Source organism: Pieris napi, chromosome 2, assembly GCF_905475465.1.
Source record: "Pieris napi chromosome 2, ilPieNapi1.2, whole genome shotgun sequence".
Classification (NCBI taxonomy): Eukaryota; Metazoa; Arthropoda; class Insecta; order Lepidoptera; family Pieridae; genus Pieris; species Pieris napi.
In genome coordinates this window covers 12,040,789-12,061,455 of record NC_062235.1, presented here as the reverse complement: position 1 = coordinate 12,061,455, position 20,667 = coordinate 12,040,789, and the positions used below count along the sequence as shown (strand labels likewise).

Genomic DNA, 20,667 nt, shown 5'->3' with positions numbered 1-20,667 from the left:
GTATTAAAAGTCGCATTACACCGAAAAGCATTGTACTAATTACATTCTTCCGATGAAAACAATAGTTTTTTTTAAAGGCAAGATTTTTTCTTCTAAATGCGTCACCTGGAACGCAAACTCAATCAAAAGTCTTCCATTATGTGTCTTCATCTCTTTGTATGCAAATTGGACCAATTTTGACTTTCGCTTTCTGACTCAAGTATCGTAAATATTTCAAAACGCGTGAACCCTTCTCAGAAGCACAAATTATCATTGTGAGGACGAGCGTTCGAAAAAATTCACAATAATTGGGACTGTAAATGAGGTGTTGTATCTTTGCTCACTGTTGTGTTGAAAATTGGGTTGAATTTTATTAGGTTTTTGTATTTTGTACCACGATTTATATGGACATTTGCTTTGTATAGAGAACTCCTTAGTTACCTTTTAGTCTCGGCACGTAATTAGCAGATTTTACGTAGCGAAGAAAGCTGCATAGGAGGCCGGGATTTTGCGCATCTGATGTCACTATTTGCTCGAAATTCTTTTTAATGCGCTTTAATTTTGTACAATCAAGGTTTTTTTATTATTATGTTGCACTTAAAGAAAATGTTTTACATAATGTGACATATCAATTACAGACGACATTCGACTTTGGGGTAATTGTCTTTATATTTTCGCTGATATATGGATGAATATCCAAAGATAGATATGGGTAGAATTCGTTAGGCATTTTTTTTAAATTATAAAACAGTGGGCACACGGGCATTAGGCTCACCTGATGTTAAGTGATACAGCCGCCCATGGACACTCTCAATGCCAGAGTGCGTTACCGGTGCGTTATCTTTTAAAAATTGGTACGCTCTTGAAGGACCCTTAGATAAATTGGTTGGGAAATACTTCAGTGGGCAGCTGGTTCTTCATAGTGGTGGTGCGCGGCAAATACGCTCAGTTATGGAAAGACGGACATCGGGGTGATACGGGTGGAATTGTTGCCACTTAAAAGGCTTACGAAGAGTTTTATTACTACTGCTTGGTTTCCTATTTATAATAATAACAAAAAGCAAACGTTCGTACGCGCGTTCATGCGTTCGATTAGAATTTTATTTCGATAAAATAATATAGATTCGATATCATACATTACTTGTCAATTGATTCGCACAAGTGAGTGCAAATGTAGATTATTAGATGTGTTTTCTCAATGTAAAAACATATATAATAACAGTTGTAGATAAGGTAAAAAGATAGGAATTCAAAAGCTCGAACACAAAGCGAGCCGACATAAAATTGTGTTTAACGATGGGAACATTCAATTGGCGTCCGCTTTTTATGAAGAGATATTATGAGAATGTACTCAGGTCTCTCGTGCCTAACCAGTTTCAAAGAAATAATTATACAGAATCGCACGCGCCTGTTGATTTGCGCCTTCTACTTGTGTAAGTTTCAAAAGTAATATTTCGGAGTCCAATGTAAACATTTATAAAAATTCTAAAAGTACTAATACTTTTATAGGCTCTGATTCATTGGTTATATTACAGACGTTATCGCTTTTGGTCAGGCGGACGCGTCCCGCTTCCTGCACCTCCAGCTCCTTACACCGTGGCACTCCAGGCCTTCAGATACGAGAGCGTACCCGCAGCTTTATCCACAGGTCATCTCGCTGTCGGTGGCCCTGGACCGCGTACCGTGAATCTGCCCGACGCCCCTAACAACGGATGAACCATGACAACGATTCGAGCCCGACGCCTCTCCTCTCCACCACACCAAGGGCTATACGCTCGCCTCAGTGCCGTCCAGGCCTTGAATCACAACGCCAGCGGAGGCTCTGCCCTAAGTGGCCGATGTCCGCCCCAGAGGAGGAGCGGATAAACAGGAGCAAAGAATCGCTTGTGAGTCTAAATACCGATTTCATCAAGATCTTTGCCGCTCGATCAAGTGTTAATTGCGTATTTAGACTTTAATTAAAATTTCACTGGTATTAAAAAAATAGGACCTCGTAAACATAGAAAACTGGTGTAGGTCCGTTTAAATATAATGATAACTAACCATGATTATACTTCCGTGATATAGAATAGTATCGCAATTTGCAACACAGCGAGGAAATGTTGCCAGCATTAAAGGAACACTGCCACATGGAAAAACTTTTTAAATTTGTTTTAATTTCCTATTTCTTAACTTTTAATTATTATTATTACTATGTAGGTTAAGAATAGTGTATACTGTATATTTGTGTGTTAGAAATAGCTATAAGGATTATATTATTGACACAACTTCTAACATATTTAAAAGATTACATACACAGTTAGAGGCTTAACGTAATGTACTTTGACAGTGTATACTCAGTATAAAAGAGCTCCTCGTTATTTTTACATTACTAATCAAAAGTTAGTAATGTAAAAATAACGAGGATATAAACTTAGCCATTGTTTTACCAATAAATTGAGGAATGCCAACAAATCTCATTAGAGAGGCCGTAAAAATTGATTAGAGGCGTTTGGTTCTTAATGTAAATCATCATTTTAATCACCTTCAAAAGTCCTCGTCGTCAGTATAAAATTCCTCCTTGCCTTTGTCATACAAACAGTGTTTAACAGTTCTGGGTTTGTTTCCCAGAAAAAGAATCTAGTCTTAAAAGTGTTCATGTATGAAACTAAATTAAAAAGTAATCACATAATTTCACTATGCTGTTATTTTTGCAGGTACCATTGTCCATTATGACATTAAGGCTTTTATGGAACAAAACGAGATGCTACCGAAGGCTTTCCATACAATTTTAATATCTGGTGGATGAAGTAACTTGTTCAAATTTTTTTCTGACCAATTAAGTTGACAATTGACGTCAAAAATTCACATCGCATCATATGTAATATAAAACGTGTAAGCGATTTATGAAATAAAAGGTGACTACTGACTATTTTGGTACAAAAGTATTTTTTAATTAAAAGCTTCCGCCTACCACGCCCGCGTAGATTTCGTGTATTTTTGTAAGACTTGTTGCGACCTCACCACACTATGGTGGTTGACCGTGCAATCAAGTAGTTTTTAAGTTTATCGCGTTCATATAGACGTATGTACTAAGGGAGTTTTATAATATACTAGCTGACTCGGCAAACGTCGTACCATGTATATTATTTCTAGGAAACATTTTTTTAGTTCAATAAATATAACTATCTACTATAATAAAAATAGGGGTTGATCGTAGTTGGGTGGCAATTAAGGGTTGTATGTATTTTGTATGCTGTATCATAAAAAGTAAAAACAGAAAGTTTTGTCTAAAAAATAACAATTTAGGGAATAATAGATGATGTCCGAATGTTAGACTTACTGAATATGCATAAGAATTTAAAACAATCGGTCGAGCCGTTTCGGAGGAGTAAGGGAACGAACATTGTGACACGAGAATTTTATATATTAGATAAACAGAAGTTTGATCGCAAATATGTTAATAAGAGAAATGCTCAATTCAATAAAACAATGAAGAAAAACATTTTCGCGTTACAAAATAAAGATTTAATTTACGTGTTCAAATATTCAAACAATAATTTTTGAAAGCAGCGTCGAGCGGTTCATTAATGAAGCCCACTAAATACTAGCAAACTTTTTAACCGAATTTAAAAATCAAAAGGAGGCTAATAAAATTCGACGCATTTTTAAACAAGTGTACCGATTTTGATTGAGACGTTAAATTCGCTCTCGAGTATGACATCGCAGTCAATATATGTTTGTTACTTAAATTCATTGACATACTTTTAAAGGACGAGACAAATTAATAAGTGAGAAATAACGAAACATTATTAAACAGTTATTAATTTATTTACACTTCGTTACCTTACGTAAACTTACATTAATAAAGAGTAAACAAACAATATAAGGCAACGTACGGCTTTATTGCCAACCAGTGATATCTTCCAGGCAACCCTAATAAGGAAAAGAAAAGAAAAATACCTACCGAGGTTGAAGTACAAGAAGTGCATTACTAACTTTACAAAAAATAATATTACACGTAACACTTATACAGTACTAATTTATTTTTCACTGTTAAAATTTTATTATTCTGTAATACCATAAAATTCTCTTAATTTATATAATGCGCTCATGATTGAAACTAAGAAAGCCATTTGTGACCGAGTCATCATGGCCCAATCGTGACGAAGTGACGTTGAGAAATTTAATAATATGAGGTTAGTGACCTACACACATCATTTTAGCAATACGACAGTAAAAATTTAGTAGTATTTTTCTTATATTTTAACGTCTACAATTTTTTTTAAAGAATCGTTTTTATTGGGTTTTTTAGTTCCTATCTCATGTGGGCTTTAGAAGTAAAATATGTCATTGCAGTTAATTAGCAGAAATTTATTTCACAGAACAAGGGCATACGGACAGGAGGCGCAAGTGATAGGCTGCCTATTGATACTTAATGCCAGTCAGTATCTCATTATTTAAATAATTCATGTCTTTGTTATAGTAAATAGACTTGTCAATTAATAATAATAATAGGTGCCGGTTTTAACTATACCTACCTACTAAACAATTTACTTTAAATATTAAATATGCGTAAATAGATTGCACTTATGTATAACAGACAGAATTCTAATATATTTCCTTTTGAAGTTCCGTCATGTGTTGTATAATATTTTCAGAGACACTAATTAATTTTATGTAAGTGCTACAAGGAAGCCGAGCATGATAATTATTACTGTAGTGTACACGTAGCTAGCGTATTTTTCCCGAGATCCTCAAGTATTATTTAGATAAAACCTTTAATATTTTTATAAAAGAAGTTAATTACATATTAATTTGGTTATATAAATATGATATTAATTATTAATGACTACTTATGGACAAAGTGCTAGTTCTTCTCGTCCGTTCTATTTACTATTATTTATTTATTAACACTTCGTTGCAGAAATACAATATAATTGACATAATTAAATGACAAGGAATGGCCCTGCCACAGAATATTTATGTAAGTAAATTTAGACGGTAATATGTTGTTAACAAGTGTACATTATGTTGCATATATAATTTTTTAATTCTCTCTCTTATCTCTGCCTTTTAATAAATTTAAGAAATGTATTAAAGAAAAGCTGTGTAAAAAGGCTTACTATAAAGTTAACGATTATCTAGTTGATAAAAGGGTCTGGGACTGGTGCTAGACTTCTAATTAATTTGCGATATTTGTTTTAAAATAAGTGTTGTTTGATGTTTTCCTATTTTAAAAGAGTCCGAGAGTTTTTACGCCGGCTTTTTCTCTCAGCCTACACCCTCTGACTTCTTTGCCGATGAGTAAGGATGCCTGCAGTTTCAAATTTAATTACGTGGAATAAGTGATACCTGTATCTTTTGTTCCATAATAAACATATTTTATTTTAATTGATTTTAATGATACAAAGCGTTGCTAGAAAATACACTTAACACAAATAAAATGCGTGATTTAAAAACCTCGACCAAACTTACTAAGCCCCCAAAATTTCGATAATTAAACGTTTTAATTCTTTAAATTCGTCGCACAAGTTATACGTCTACTTGAGGCATTGTGTCCCAGCTGAGACGAACCGTTCCTAGCTTAATTACTTTAGAAAGAAACAAAAAACACAAAATGGAGTCGTGGAGACCCGAGACCATGAAACTTTTATTATTTCTCTTTTTATAGCTGACTACAAAACTCAATGAATTAAACGCTCAATGATATTTGGAGTATCTCCATTATTCTTTATTTAACGACTCTAATACAACGTGTATTGCAATAAAATTGGATCCGTAAACTTAGAATCTTAGTGCATTTATTTTTATTGTAAACATTAACCAAAGATTGGAATTTTAATTTATTTTCTATATATAAATACTTCATGCTTATAATACTTTTTATAAAAAAACAGAAACGTATGGGGACTTATACAAAACATAAGCTTTATTATAAAAGCTTGAAATAGTATGAACCAGATAATCCCATATATCGAGGACGACTCAAAGTCTGATATGGACTACAGCTAGTAAATAAATATTTGTAATATTCTTTATGTATCATACGCACTTTATTAACGAAAACAAATCGATTTTTGAAGTGAAATTTCTTTATGCGCATGAGGGTAAAATTTTTACAGAACGTCACGAAGATGTGCAGCGTTTTTTTTATTTAATAAAGATGTGCTAGTATAATATTGTGGCGCAATTATTCATACTTGAGCACCGATGGTGTTTTTAATACATATCAATATCATTATTATTTTATTAAGTAACTAAATAACCATTTTTTTGTTGGTTTTGTAATTTTATAAGGGCACAGAACCAAGACCTTTTTTGCTAAGACCCAGTTGGCTATTTAAGAAAATGTGGACATAAGTTAGCGTAATAATGGTGGTATTTATTTATACATAACAACAATTAATTTTAGTTCTGGTCTTTAATTAGCCTTAATATCATTCATCAATATAGAAAGACTGGCAAAATTTTGGGATTTGAGCAGCTTAATTACTCAATAATTAATTTACAAAGAAGTTTCACTTCTGACATGTGTACTTTGTACGCACGCACTTTTTTTATAAACTTTGCATAGCTTTTGTTGATTGAAAAACGTATAAAAACCCTAGTTTTATTAAAAAAAAATTAAGCTCATTCTACCTTAATAAAATATTCTATAGATATTTTGTCTAAAGAACCATTATAAGGATAGTTATTGAAACTATACAAATTCTACGCTCATATGATAATTAAAGATAACCAATGATATAGAGGATGTGTTTATGGCTAACACAGAATTTTACTTGACACATTAAACACCGGGTGCCGTTGTAGGCTGTGGCGTCAACATGTTGATAGAAGGTTTAAGAATTGTTACCAGACATTGAATGTTTTTTTAATGAAAGAATTTTTCATGTATTAGAGATTTTTGTGATGGAAATATATAATTGTTGAATATAAATAATACAATTTTGAAATTCTTTATTGTTTTCAGTTTTATATTATAGATATGTAGTATCTCTGGTGTTGCGTCTAAACGCCTTTCCTATAGTAATAAATCAATGTCCCTACCTACGGGCTTGTGTCCCTTCATAATCTTAAAAAATAAATGATTTAGATTTCATTTTCCGTTTAAAATTTTTCAAAACAAATTATAAAAGTACTCAAAGGTACTCACGCCAGCCTTTTAAGCCTGTCCTTCCTTTTCAACAAAGTGTACTCGGTATGTTTGTATGTATGTTTGGACTCAGATTCCGAACTCGCACAAATCGGCTTCTTCCCATTTGGTCCGTTGTGCGTAAAGTCCAGAACCTCAGAAGTTTCCTGGGCACTTCGCAGGCTTCACGGAGCGACCGCATTGCTCCAAGGATTTCTGTTCGTTGGGTAACCACAGCTGCGCATTCCAGGACTACGTGAGTGACTGATTAAGTGTAATCGGTGCGAATTCAATACCGCGTGTATGTAGAATTGTAAATGAACATAAGTAATGAACGTATATCTTGTTCCTTATTCTACAGGTTCGTCGTATCATTCTAAGCTTACAAAATTAAACTAGCACGTCGAAATTTTAAATCTTTTTACAAATAAGCTTGATTTCTTTTTCATATGTTATATTTAAGAAAAATTATACATGCTGTGTTAGCTTTTGGTGTACTTTATTACTTTTACGTTTGTGTAAGCAAAATTTTGACACATGTATCAAGTAGCTCCTGTTAGCTGCGCAATAAAGAAATAAGTATACATATATAGTCATGTCTGAATCAGTCCCTCTATTGATAAAAAGGTTATATAGTTTATTTTAACAATGAGTTCGATTCTGAATCGAGACTAAGCGCAAACACTGGTAAGTACATATTATAATACATATATGTAAGTAGTGTGGATTGTTTCCGCACTTAGACGCCCATTTGGTCCGGTGTATGTCCTGGCTAATAAAGGCAGCCTAGCTCCTTCCAGAAGCTTAGAAGTTTAAGCACTTCGCAGGCTACACGGAGCGACCTTAAATACATATGCAAGCTGCTGACACGTGCAAAGACTCGACTGATATGACTCCTATGTGAAAAAATCCAATACGGTTTAGACATACCAGAATCGCACTTGGCAGTAGGTAAGTCTCATTTCTAAATAACACTCAGAATCTTACTCGACAGTTATTGTGTATAAATGTAATTTCTAAATTCATATTTCATTTATTCATATAGGCAACAAAATGAACACTTATGAACGTAAAAAAATAAGTATGAAATGCTTCTAATTTTACATTTACTGCCAGTTCTCAAATCAAGGGCGTAGAACGGAAGAGAAGAACTGGCAATAAACTCTCCGCCACTCTTTTAATCGAAAAGTTTTTTTTACACAATCTTTGTAAGGAGCTGCAACCATTACACTATCGTTCCACATGGCATCTTAAGTAAAAATAAAATAAATAAAAACAAAGATTTGTCCTTTATCAGCAGGAGGCATGGTGAAATAGTAGGTAATATCGCATTCATCGGCGCATACATATAATTTCTAAATCCACCAGACTCCAAAACCATTATCTAATTCATCACTAAAGCGCTTAAAAATATAAATTCTAATATATAAACGCTTCTCCGATGATTTTTCCAGCTAAAATGGTTGTTAACTGACACATAAATATGTTCGCAGGTACTGAAGCCAATAAAACTTTAATATTAGTGTGATATGTAGCCGGAAGAGACGCCATTAGTAGCTGTAAATTTTACAAATTAGTAGCGTATGACAAACTTAAATTAATGAATTTCTCGTTGGGGTGTTTTTTATGGGCGCTGACTTGGTCCCTAATGATTGAATACGTGTCAACGCGACAGCTACTGAAACTGACGCACTATTTCGGGAATGTTGACTCAATGTGAGCATTTCGTGTTTTTTGGTAATAAGCGATATAGCCAAGATGGTTTGTTATCCAACTACAAAAGGGAGGTTAACAGTATGAATATGTATGTGATTTAGGCTTCCAAGTATGTGTTCTATATTTCGTTTAGACCAAAAAAAAACCGGAACTAAAAGTAATATGTACTTAGACGGTTTTGGTTTTAATCAGTTGTATTCTCACTTTAAACAGTCTTAGTTTTTAGATATAGTATCCACGCACATTGGAGTTATTTTCTTTATTATTGAAGAATTAAAGAGAAACTAGAACAGACATAGACGAGACTAAGATACTTAGCGCTAAGAACGCAACTACAGTAGAACCTCTATAAGTCGAACATCAAGGGAGACGCCAAAAAATTCGAGTTATAGAGTTTTCAACTTATGGAGGATTTCGACTTAGGCGGATTTTGATTCGATATAAAGAGTTTGAGGTTTATTCTTATAAACTTAGCTAAATTAGCTAAATTTCAAAGGGAATGAAAATTGAACACCTGACACAAAGCAAGCAAACACGTGTTTCCATGAGTCAAAAATTTATTATTGTATACTCCTAAAATGTTTTCTAAGAAACAATAGTGTACTCACATTGTCGGCAAGTTCTTAAAGTCGGTAACTTATTTTTGTTCGAACAATAGAGATAATAAATTCCAAATGATCAAGTTGTAAAGGTTGTAAAATAAAACGTTCCTATGTTCGAGATACAGAGGTCAAATTTAATTTTTCGAGTTATAGAGTGAAAATATGTACCAAAATGGCTTGGAGGGACTCGGTGATTATTTCGATTAACAGAGTCAAGATTTCAAGTAATGGAGGTTTTGGTGTTTTAAGGGAAGGGAACAAAACATTTTTTCGAGATTTGGAGGTTTTTGACTTATCGAGGTTCGACTTAACGAGGTTCTACTGTACCACAACCGTTCTTTAAATTATAAACTTTTGCTTTATCAATAAATTATTGAACTAATTATTTAATTAACTAATTCATTAAAATAAAGACTATTTTTTTTATTTTATTGTTACTACTATCTACATAATACATTACCAAAAAACGAGGAGAAAACATAAAATAACTATGTATTTAAAATTGTTACGCTGAAGTATTCGCTACATTACAATACTCGAGGGGTAAGGTTTTTGATTAAAATTTCATAACTCGGTTTAAGCATAGGCTTATTGTAAATTATGACGGCTTCCTCAATATTTAATTAGTGTTACCGTTGTTAAAAATAAAAATATAGTATGTTAATATTATATAATCGCGTTTTAGATAATATTAACCTATATGTATAAACAGATAATTTGAAATTAGACTACCTAAAGACGTTGATGTCATGTTGATAAAAGTAAAAAAAAAATATTAAAGATCTTAAATCTTTTTTTACAATGAAATTTTAACCACCGCCTGGAAAAGATATTTCCATATTATTTAATAAATATAGCAAATCTGAGATGTAGTAAAGTATCGCTAATCAACTCTGTAAAAATTCTGAGAAAATAACTAACAAGTTGACCAACGCAATATATTCAATTTTTATGATCATTCCATGTATGTATGAAGTCTAAGCTTACCATTTAACGACTCATTGGTCTAGTGGTTAGTACCCCTGACTGCGAATCCATGGGTCCCGGGTTCGATCCCCGGCTGAGGCGAACATCGATGTGATGAGCATTTGGTGTTGTTCTTAGGTCTTGGGTGTTCAAATATGTATTTATATGTATATCTATCTATAATATGTATGTATATCCGTTGCCTAGTACCCATAACACAAGCTTCACCAGCTTAGCATGGGACTAGGTCAATTGGTGTGAATTGTCTTTTAAACAAAAAAAAAAATTTAAGCTACATACAGTTAGAGAAACATTCTAGGTGAAATTAAAAACCCTACAATATGTTTATAGCAAATGCCCTGGATTATTGTGCCATACATTAGCCGTATAAAGGATGTCACAAAATGATTAATTAGTGTACTATTTATATTTATCACTCGAAACGTCTAGTAATGAAGCCATTAAAATTGTATAAATAAGAAACGGTGTAAATATTTCTTTAATTAATTCGTCGAATGATTTACTTCAGATTGTTTAATTAGGGAAGAGATTTATTGGGGAAAGGATGGTAAAATGACATACAACTATTTGTTCATGAACCCGCCCCAAGTCTAATGACGGGAGTATAAAGCTATTTAGAGTTCCCTAAAATTTATCAAACATTCTTGGGGTAGGAATAAATAGACATACTATCTAGATGTTAATTATTTGGATATATCTGATATGATCGGGTCTTCTATTCAAAGTTACGAGAATTTTGTTATCAGATTTAAAGCTTTATTAACTACTTTTGTAGATACTATACTATTAATGTTTCTTATAAACAAAACTATGTAAAATTATGAATATTTTTTGCCGTTTCAACAATCATTTAGACCAAGAATAACAGTATATTCGTCAATGATTTTCTATTGATTTACCTCTACATATAACATATAGTTTAAGTTAGGGAGTTCGGGTATTGCGACTGCGAAAGAGTTGCTGCATATGGCACAGAACACGCTTCAAGAGATAGACGGCCAACCTCCAGTAATGGAGAGGCACTAGAAGATCCAGAAACCATAGACTAAAACAAAGTTAAATGACTCAGGTACTTTCAACATGAAATGCGTTTCAGAACGTAGGTCAGGCCTTGTCAGTCACAAATAACATGGAGTAACGTAATCCCTAAATTACCAGCGATCCGTGTTCGACAACATTCTTTGTCCCGATATAGACTAACGTTATATCAACAAATTCGATTTAAGCCCATCCGCAAATAGAATCGTAATGCCTTCAATGATTCTCCATTACTACAAAATATTTTCAAGAGCAACGGTGCATGTGATTAAGGGACGGGACATTATCTGACGCTTTTGTCCCCGATTGTCCTTGTTTTGCGGTCTGCGGCTGGAATGTTTGACTTATGAACGCGATAATCACCCCTAAATCATAACGTATAGGGTTTTGAACGGTATAACCCAATAACATTTATATTGAGTTACGCAAACCCAATACCTTTGCCTAGGCGAAAGCTGATCTCTTTTGGTGACATCTTCGTAAAGGCTTATCGAATGACAATACGCATTTTTTCCGTATAATGTTTGTATTTTGAGGACGGTATTGAATCGGCACTGCTTTGAGACTAGGATGCTATTAAATTGCGCATACGTCTTTTGTCGCACCATATGGCATTTTCCAGATGGCTTCTTTGTTGGGCCTCCCGTTTTAATGTAATATGCTTAAGGACGTTTTAATGAGAGCTCTATCGAGGAAACGGTAGATGAGTTTAATACAGCGGGAATTGATTTTTTCTTTTCATACAATGTCTTTCACATTTTTTGTCTCTAGGATATTAGAAGTATTATATTGTTAGTTTTAAAACTGCTTAAGTTAGGTGAACTTAGAATCTAAGTAGCTAAGTTTAATGAAGATTAAAATGGTGTAATACTTACGTAGGTCGAAGTAATCATGTTCAAATGTATTTCATTGAAATAATATAAAATAATATCTCACCTATTAAGGCAGTCTGCATGAATATTAATAACATAATTTTCAAATTTTATTTAAAGATCATATTCCGCTTTACAGGTTACTGCAATCGTATATATTGAAAGTCTATTCATACAACTTTCTTGAAATTTATCGTGTTTACATAAGTCGACTAAATCAATAATTGTAAACCTCTCAGTTAATAAATTAACAGTATTTATATAGCAGACAATGATTGGCCAAATAAACGCCCGTAGTGATGTTTTATTTTAAATATTGTTTTTCATTTACGTGATCATAATATACTTTAATATTACTTCTTTATATATGTATACTTTAATGTTAAATGGTCATTAATTAATCCAAAAACTAAGCAAAATTAATTGAGTTGCCTAAATATTCCATGTTAGAATTTGTTTTGGAATTTCTGATCCAACATAACTGTTGATAAAGGTCTATCCAACAGGGATTAATTTAAAACTAATACAAGTTGTTGAACTATTGGGATGTCTGTAAATTTTGTATCAAAAATGGTTAAATACATCATTTTAATTTGTTTTTCCTTAAATGAGTTTAATAAGTGTCTATTAAACTTTAATATCTTACTTGTACATCAATGCTTACGATCTTGGTTTTTTCTACATGTTTTTTTATAGAGATATAGAGCTGAGTTGGCCTAGCGGCTTCAGCGTACGATTCTCATTCCTGAGGTTGTAGGTTCGATCCCCGGCTGTGCACCAATGGAGTTTCTTTCTAGGTACATTTTCTCGAACGGTGAAGGAAAACACCGTGAGGAAACCGACATGTCTTTGACCCAAAAAGTCGACGGCGTGTGTCAGGCACTGGAGGCTGATCACCTACTTGCCTATTAGATTTAAAAATGATCATCAAACAGATTTAGAATTCTGAGGCCAAGACCTAAAGAAGTTAAAAAAAAAAGTTTTTTTTGACCAAAAAAACTCCCTTTGTCGCTACTCCCCTCTTTGAAAACACTCTCCTTAAAGCCTCAGCTAGCATCGGAATACTGGGCGTTGACATATCGAATAACGTTCAGTTTCGCGGTCATCTGGAAGGAATGGAAAGGAAAACAAAAAAAAAGTTGTCACTGAGGCGCCACTGATTTTTTTTATAGAACAGGGGCTGGGGCCGGAGGCTCATCTGATGTTAAGTGATACCACCGCCCAATGGACACTCTCAATGCCAGAGGTCTCGCAAGTGCGTTGCCGGCCTTTTGAGATTTGCTTATGTAAATTTAATTACTTCGTTATCACTTATGACTCGGTGGTCAAGCGATTGAAGTAGCAATAGTCAAGCAGTAGTAAGTCCTAGGTACGACAGCCAAATAAAATGTTTTCCTGCCACAGAACGTTCACAAAAAATCCATGATAAGGTTTATTATTTTATATTAAATTATTCGAGTTCTTACAGCTTTCAGGCGCCATTTAAATTTGGTATTGTAATTGTTTTCTCTTTTATTTTTGTACTCTAAATTGCTGTGTTTAGATACCTATTATTAGTTTAGATTTGCTCCAGTTCAAACAATTTGTATGACTCAATACTTGGCGATTAAAATGAGTGGCGGAAAATTTCTTGCCAGTTCTTCTTTCCCGCTCTACGCCCTTGACTTGTGAACTGGTAGTAAATGTAAATTTACAAATAATTTAACTTCTTTCTGACGATTCATAAGTGCACTTGTTTACCTATATGGATGAAGATATTTTTGAGTTTGAGTATATTTCTATTTATTTTAGTTGCGTTACTCTTACTCATAAAAATATTATATATTTCCAAAACCCTTCTATTATTATAACTTGTTTTTTTTTAATATCTTGTATTTGTGATGTGTCTGTCAATGAATCTTTTTTTTCCTCTCCTCCACCTTAAGAATTATGAGTAAACCAAATAGAAGCTCAAGAGCTATTAACGAATCCTACGATTCGGCCATTACCAAGAAACTAACAAGATCCAAACAATTTTAATCTCTATACACAAACATAAATACGAACTGATAAAATCACGTGACATATCCCTTAGCTCGACCGTAAAAACAAGTTTCCCCATTATTTCTCTGCTGACCCCGACTGTCGTTTTGATATGGGTCCCAACGCCGAATAACCAATGTTGATTTCGTTTTGATTTGTCCAAAGGAGATAATGGAGATTTGAGTTGTGTGTGTTAAATGTACAAGCCAAGTTTACACTGACAGTAGACAGTAAAAAATAATTAAAAATCATTTCCCTGAATTTAGACATAGAACACTTATCATATCCGTAGTAATACATTTCGTAAGTGCCATAATAAAATAATAAACTATTTGACAATTATCCTTAACAAGAGTTTGACGTTTACGTCGCAAACTGAGGTATTCATGTTATTTTCTGCATGCGTGCGTGTAAAGAAGAATTTCTGTTTTAGTAGATGTCGTGTATCACTACGCAGTTAAATTGGTTTAATTGAAACACTATTCAATGGTGAATTTTACGATTAGAACAAACATTAAGAAAATACTTACCATATTTATTCATATTTTATTTCTGGCAAAAACTGTTTAAATTAGTTTTAGTAGGTAGTAGAATTCTTTTAGTCTACTGGCAATTTAGTACTACTAATCAATTTTAACGGGAAAATCCAGTCGACTTTGTGACTGTGATACCTTTTACATTTTATAATAACAACTTATTGGCGTTTACATTTTCTTGAAATAAAATCAAATTCAAATTAACTAAGAACGTAATGAGATATAAAAATATTGATTTAATAACTGCTGTTGTGTTACTGTTATTAAGAAAATCCCGTACCTATGTCAAAAACGTATTGAATTTTGACTTACGGAACTCATACTTTTCGTTTCGTTTCTAAACCTTACTTAGAATTTAGATATTTTTTATTTCTGTAGAAATATTTTGTATATCGTAATGAACAGGCACAGAAATAGTATAAAATTATAAACATTTGTCCGCCATCTTGACGTTAGATCCTATTATTTCGGAGAAAAGTTTTCAAAGTGATTAATGTTATCAATCTACTTTGATAAATTAATTTTGTTTGAAGGGTTTGCTAAATCTAATTGGGATAGCTCGGGAAAGATTATCGGAACTGTGTGTTGTATTTGTGTAATGGACCTTATTTCAACTTTGTTCTGAATATTCTTTTTCTTACTTGAGATAAGTTTGATTGGAAAATATATTTTATTGTTTTAGTATAATCTTGGCTAATTCCTAAAATATTAATTCGTGTGCATTATAAGTTTTGCTCATAATATGTCATATATTAAATATTATTTCGAATAAAATACGGCAAAAAGAAATGAAACAAAAACAAATAAAATTCATAATATATATTTCGACTTTTCTCTTCTCATTCGGACTCATTATCTACATAATATACAAATAAAACATAAAGAAATTATTTACAGTCTCTTGTGAATAGATTATAAACATAAAATTAATATATTTTAAATGCGTTTGAAGGTACATGATAAGTTTTAAACTTTGGCATTTAATAATTTAATAGAATTAATTTGTAGACTGGATTGAACGTATTCTATTTACAATAAAAAGTTAAACTTAAAATTACTATCGCAGAAATTAGGAAATTCATCCATATAAAATAAATTATTTACAAATCATACATGTACAAATAAATGCAGGTTACTTAATCTACTTATTATAATTATCACTGTTTTGGACTAAAAACGCTTAAGCGTATGTAAATTACCTGCGTTGAAGCATACGCTACGCCCACAGCTGCGCGTGCGGCGGTATGCGGTGGGGGTGTGCGTCACGCGCATGGACGCTCGTGGAGACAGCGAGCCGGTCCGCCAGGCCGTCACCCAGCAAGGGGGGCAGCTTGCCAGGCGGCGGGGGCGGGGGCGGCGCCGGCGCCCGCCCTGCCCCCATAGGTGACACCGACGCGTAAATATTCACCGTCGATCGGTGATATTGACACTTCCGCAAGTCCGGCATTGCGAACCTTAACTTTTGCCAAAACTGTCTATCACCCCACTCTATACACGTATTCGCTTTTAAACACAACCTCAACTCGGGATCAATGTCTCTATTCGGTAAATCACCTAACAATATTATTATCAGTCTTCTTCGCCTTTCTTTTAACACTTCATGGAGAGCCGTTTTAAACTCGAATCTACACCATTCGTTATTTATAAAGTTTTTAGATAACACTATAATTGTTCTTTTCGAGGATTCAACGGCCTCGATAATTGTGTCTGCTACGTAGGCCGACGCGTTGAAGTCGCGGTAGTGTAAACACAGCCGAAAACTAGGATCTGTAGATTCTAAGCCCGGAGCAAGCATTTGAGCTACAAAGGCCTCGTCTTTCACGCTATAACTTATGTAGGCGTCAAATAATCTGTCTTTATCGGCTTCGTCATCGAACGATGTGTTTTTATAGCACATTCTTAATCCACAATGGTAATATATCCATACTCTCAATTCACGTCTCCAGTAAAATACGCCGCATATGAGGACAGAGCTTATCACAAATACGCATAGTGATATCAACAATAATGGGAGGTAATCATTTATGACTTGGTTCTCGATAATCGATGAAACTCCACCGACGTGACTTGTACAAATCGTTGAGTTAAAGTCGGACATGTGAGGTCCAACTGCGTTAGTAATATTGTCAAAGATACAGGTAATTTTCTTGGCATCTTCAACTTTACCGAGGTTGTTTCGAAACCAATTTCGGAATTTATGTATGTATAGACAGTCACAGGACCAGGGATTGCGTGAAAGACTTATCTCTACCAAATATGGATTCATCGTGAATTGCCACACGGCGAAGCTATAAATGTTGTTTCCCTCGAGCCGTAAAACTTCTAAATGCATAAGTTCGATGAACGTTCGATTATCGATATAATGTATTTTATTGTCTTGGAGATGCAATTCCCGTAAATTCTCTAAGGGCGATAATTCAAATCCTAACAGCTCCTTTATGTTGTTCTTTTCTAAATGCAATACAGTCAAGCGTTTTAGTCCACTAAATGTATTATTATACAGAGCGTCAATATTCGAGTTATTTGCGTACAATATTTTTAAGTTCTTACGACCTATAAAAGCGTGGCTTGTTAAGCTGCCGAAGTTATTACCGTCTAGATACAGTTCCGTAGCGTCCATAGGTATACTGTTAGGTATTTCAGAATACCCAGCAGCTGAACAGTCCACAATATTTGCCGACCACGGTTGGTCATGATAACAGGTACAGTTCGACGGGCACGTCATTTCACAATCACACGCGTCAAAATCACAACAATGACACAACGTAAAACAATGAGTTTTATATGTACACAAAAACTGAGATGACTCAGCGTCAACTAGAGGTATATAGGTCCTTTCACGATTATATAACAGTTTGCAATAAATACTTTCTAGGTCCATCACTCTAGGGTGTTGTCGGAGGTGATCTAGTTTATTTATACGTTGTAACCACTCCATAGTACAATCACACTGAAATGGATTTCCACCAATATAAAATTCGGGCAGAGGCCTCCCCGGATCAACTGGAGTTAGGCGAAGCGCATTGAGATCCATACTAGTGATCTGATTTGCATACAAATCGACTCTCGTTAAATTGGTTTTTCCAACGAAAGTTTGAGCCTCAACTTGTGTAATTTGATTATCGTTCAAGAAGAGCAGCTCGATACTACTGGGAATAGAGTAGGTAAATATTTTTGTCATTTTGTTGAAGCTAGCGTCTAATGTCTGTAATAGCAATTCCTTATCTAAGCGGTAACTATTTCCCAATTCTTTAATATTGTTACTATGGAGATCCAGCCATTGAAGTTTCTTCGGAATAGCAGAGTAATCAAACCGGTCTATTTTGTTATCTGAGACGTTTAACCACATCAGAGAAGAAGTATTTACAAAAAGCCCTTGGATGTCTGTAATCTGGTTGGCATCTAATCTAATTGCTTGTAATGTCTTTAAATTTTCAAATGCACTAGTATCTATAAAGCGTAATTTATTACGCGCTAAGTTTAAAATTTGCAACGATGGTAAATCGCTAAATACATCCTTACTTATCTTTTCTATCTTGTTTCCAATCAGACGTAGTCCGTATACGTTATGCAGTCCAACAAAACCAGGTTCTTCCAATGAGGTTATTTGATTTTCACCAAGGTCGAGAGTTCGTAATAAGCGCATGTTTCTCAGCGCTGTAGGTACTTTTTTCAATCGATTACTATTTAAATTGAGGTCTTGTAAAGAAGAAGTGTTTCGAAACGCTTCCGGATGCAATTCTTCAAGACGATTATAATCAATGGATAATAAAGATAATACGTAGAGACCATTCAGTGCGTAGGCATCCATATGTGATATCTTATTATATGACAAAATCAGCGTATGCAGATTATTCATAGGAGCAAATGTGTCTGCAGCAATACTTTCCAGCATATTACGCTGAACATTTAAAATCTGTAGTGTATACAAGTCCTTGAATATTTTTGGATCTAGTTTTGTTAATCGGTTGTTAGATAAATTAAGTAGTACCATTCTAATAAGACCAGCGAAAGTATTTTCATTAATCCACGTACTCGTGAGGTGATTATTTGATAAATCTAGCGCCAATAATTGATCAAGGTTGGCGAATAGTGTAGGAGAAAGCACACTTATTGAATTATTTTGTAGATATATTTCTTTTATCACCGGCCTACAATCTTTGAAAAGGTCTTGAGGGAGGGCCACAATTTTATTGTTGGAGAGATCTATTATTTGTAACTGTTTAAGGCCCGCTAGCGCTTTGTCAGCCACCATCGATATTTCATTATCATGAATGTGCAGTTCTTTTAATCTGCGTAAGGCATGAAATCCATTTTCGGGCATTAACACAAAATGATTATTGGAGGCATCTAACACTTCGATATCTAAGGAGCACGATGCGTGAGGAATCAATGCCGATGGCGGTGGTCCCTCGTGTTCACTAATTAAAGCTTGATGCATTGCCCTTTCTCTGAATCCCAAATCACTGACATCCTGAAGTCTATTTGAGGAAACGTTTAGATAAACTAAATTCGTTAATGGGCAAAACAAATTTTCAGGAAACGACCAGATGTTGTTAAAACTTAAATCCAGTTTTTCTAATTGACGCACGGCTGTAAAGCTTTCTGACGCTATTTCTAAGCTCATTGCACTCCATTCGGTATTTTTTGTTCTTACTGTAAGATTTCGAAGGTCTCTCAGTCCAGAGAGCACACCCGGGGGCCATCGTCCAATTTTACAGTTGTCCAATATAAGCTCACGTAACTTCACTAGATGCGCAAAACTACGATCATCGAGAGAGCTTTTGTACATAATCTCTTCGTTACACTCAATTCTGAGAGAAGTTGTGTGCTCAGAAGGAATAACACTAAAGTTGGTTGTATCGAATTCACTGTTAATTGTCCGTAATTTACACGTAAGGGACACTTCGTGGGCGTCGTTAGGACCCTTTAGCCACCACTGACAATCATCAGGAGCTTCATATTTCAGCGGAAATGAACTCTGATCGGCGACATTTAACCTCAAAATAAATAAAAATATAATGTAGGCGACGACTGAATTCTTGAAGTATATTTCTTGAAAAGCCATAGTGATCAAAATCAATCATCAAGATAGAAGAAAATCAACTGAGAGAAAACGTAGTGTCATGTTTTTTCCGTCGGCATTAGTTGACTGTGTCCCCTTGCCGGATGTGAAGTATCCATCAATTTATAATCCAATCGGTTCTAATTTAATAAGGAGTCCTTGTAATTGCACTGGAACACTGACTAACTTGATTCACAAATTCCATATTTCACTTAAGACGTCCAGGATAATTTATATCCTAAAACAATTTAAAATAACATGTACGCGTTGTTTTATTATAAAACGAAGTTAACGGTACGAATTTTTAAAGTCAGTAAACAGTGTACGTAACGACAGTCGTGTTTTACAGAATGCTCGCGTTGAATCACAGCATCGAGTGGCGCGACCGTACCTCGACACTGCTGGGAGTTAACTGAATGCTCGTAGACTCTAGAGGCATTGCAGTCGTTGAGTATACGTTCCGGGGGAGGGGTGAGGGGTGAGATCGGCCGAATGGTAGCGAATGTTCACGAGGACTTATTACAATAAATTATTTTTTACTGGGCTTTGAGGATAGGTTGCGCGTAGTCGAGCTTGAATGAATGTAGAACTCAGCTGCTTTGAGACCTTGAGAAAACAATGGAATTAAGCTATAGTTCGAAAGAAGAAAGTGTTGCGTATCTTTCTAAAGGTAACTTTCAAACTTATTTAAAAAATTTAAGCATACTGTTACTATTATATAATAATATATTTT

General features: G+C 34.2%; 1 protein-coding gene across 1 annotated transcript in view; it reads right to left on the bottom strand.

Annotated features, from left to right (window-relative positions):
* The window catches only part of LOC125059886 (toll-like receptor 6), a 123,413-nt gene extending 103,067 nt beyond the window's left edge, over positions 1 to 20,346 (bottom strand). The window contains exon 1 of the mRNA XM_047664548.1: positions 16,069 to 20,346. Coding sequence (XP_047520504.1) covers positions 16,086 to 19,937 — 3,852 coding nt within the window. The 5' untranslated portion in view covers positions 19,938 to 20,346 and the 3' untranslated portion in view covers positions 16,069 to 16,085. The remainder of the gene's footprint in view (positions 1 to 16,068) is intronic.
* Between the last annotated feature and the right edge of the window lie 321 nt (positions 20,347 to 20,667).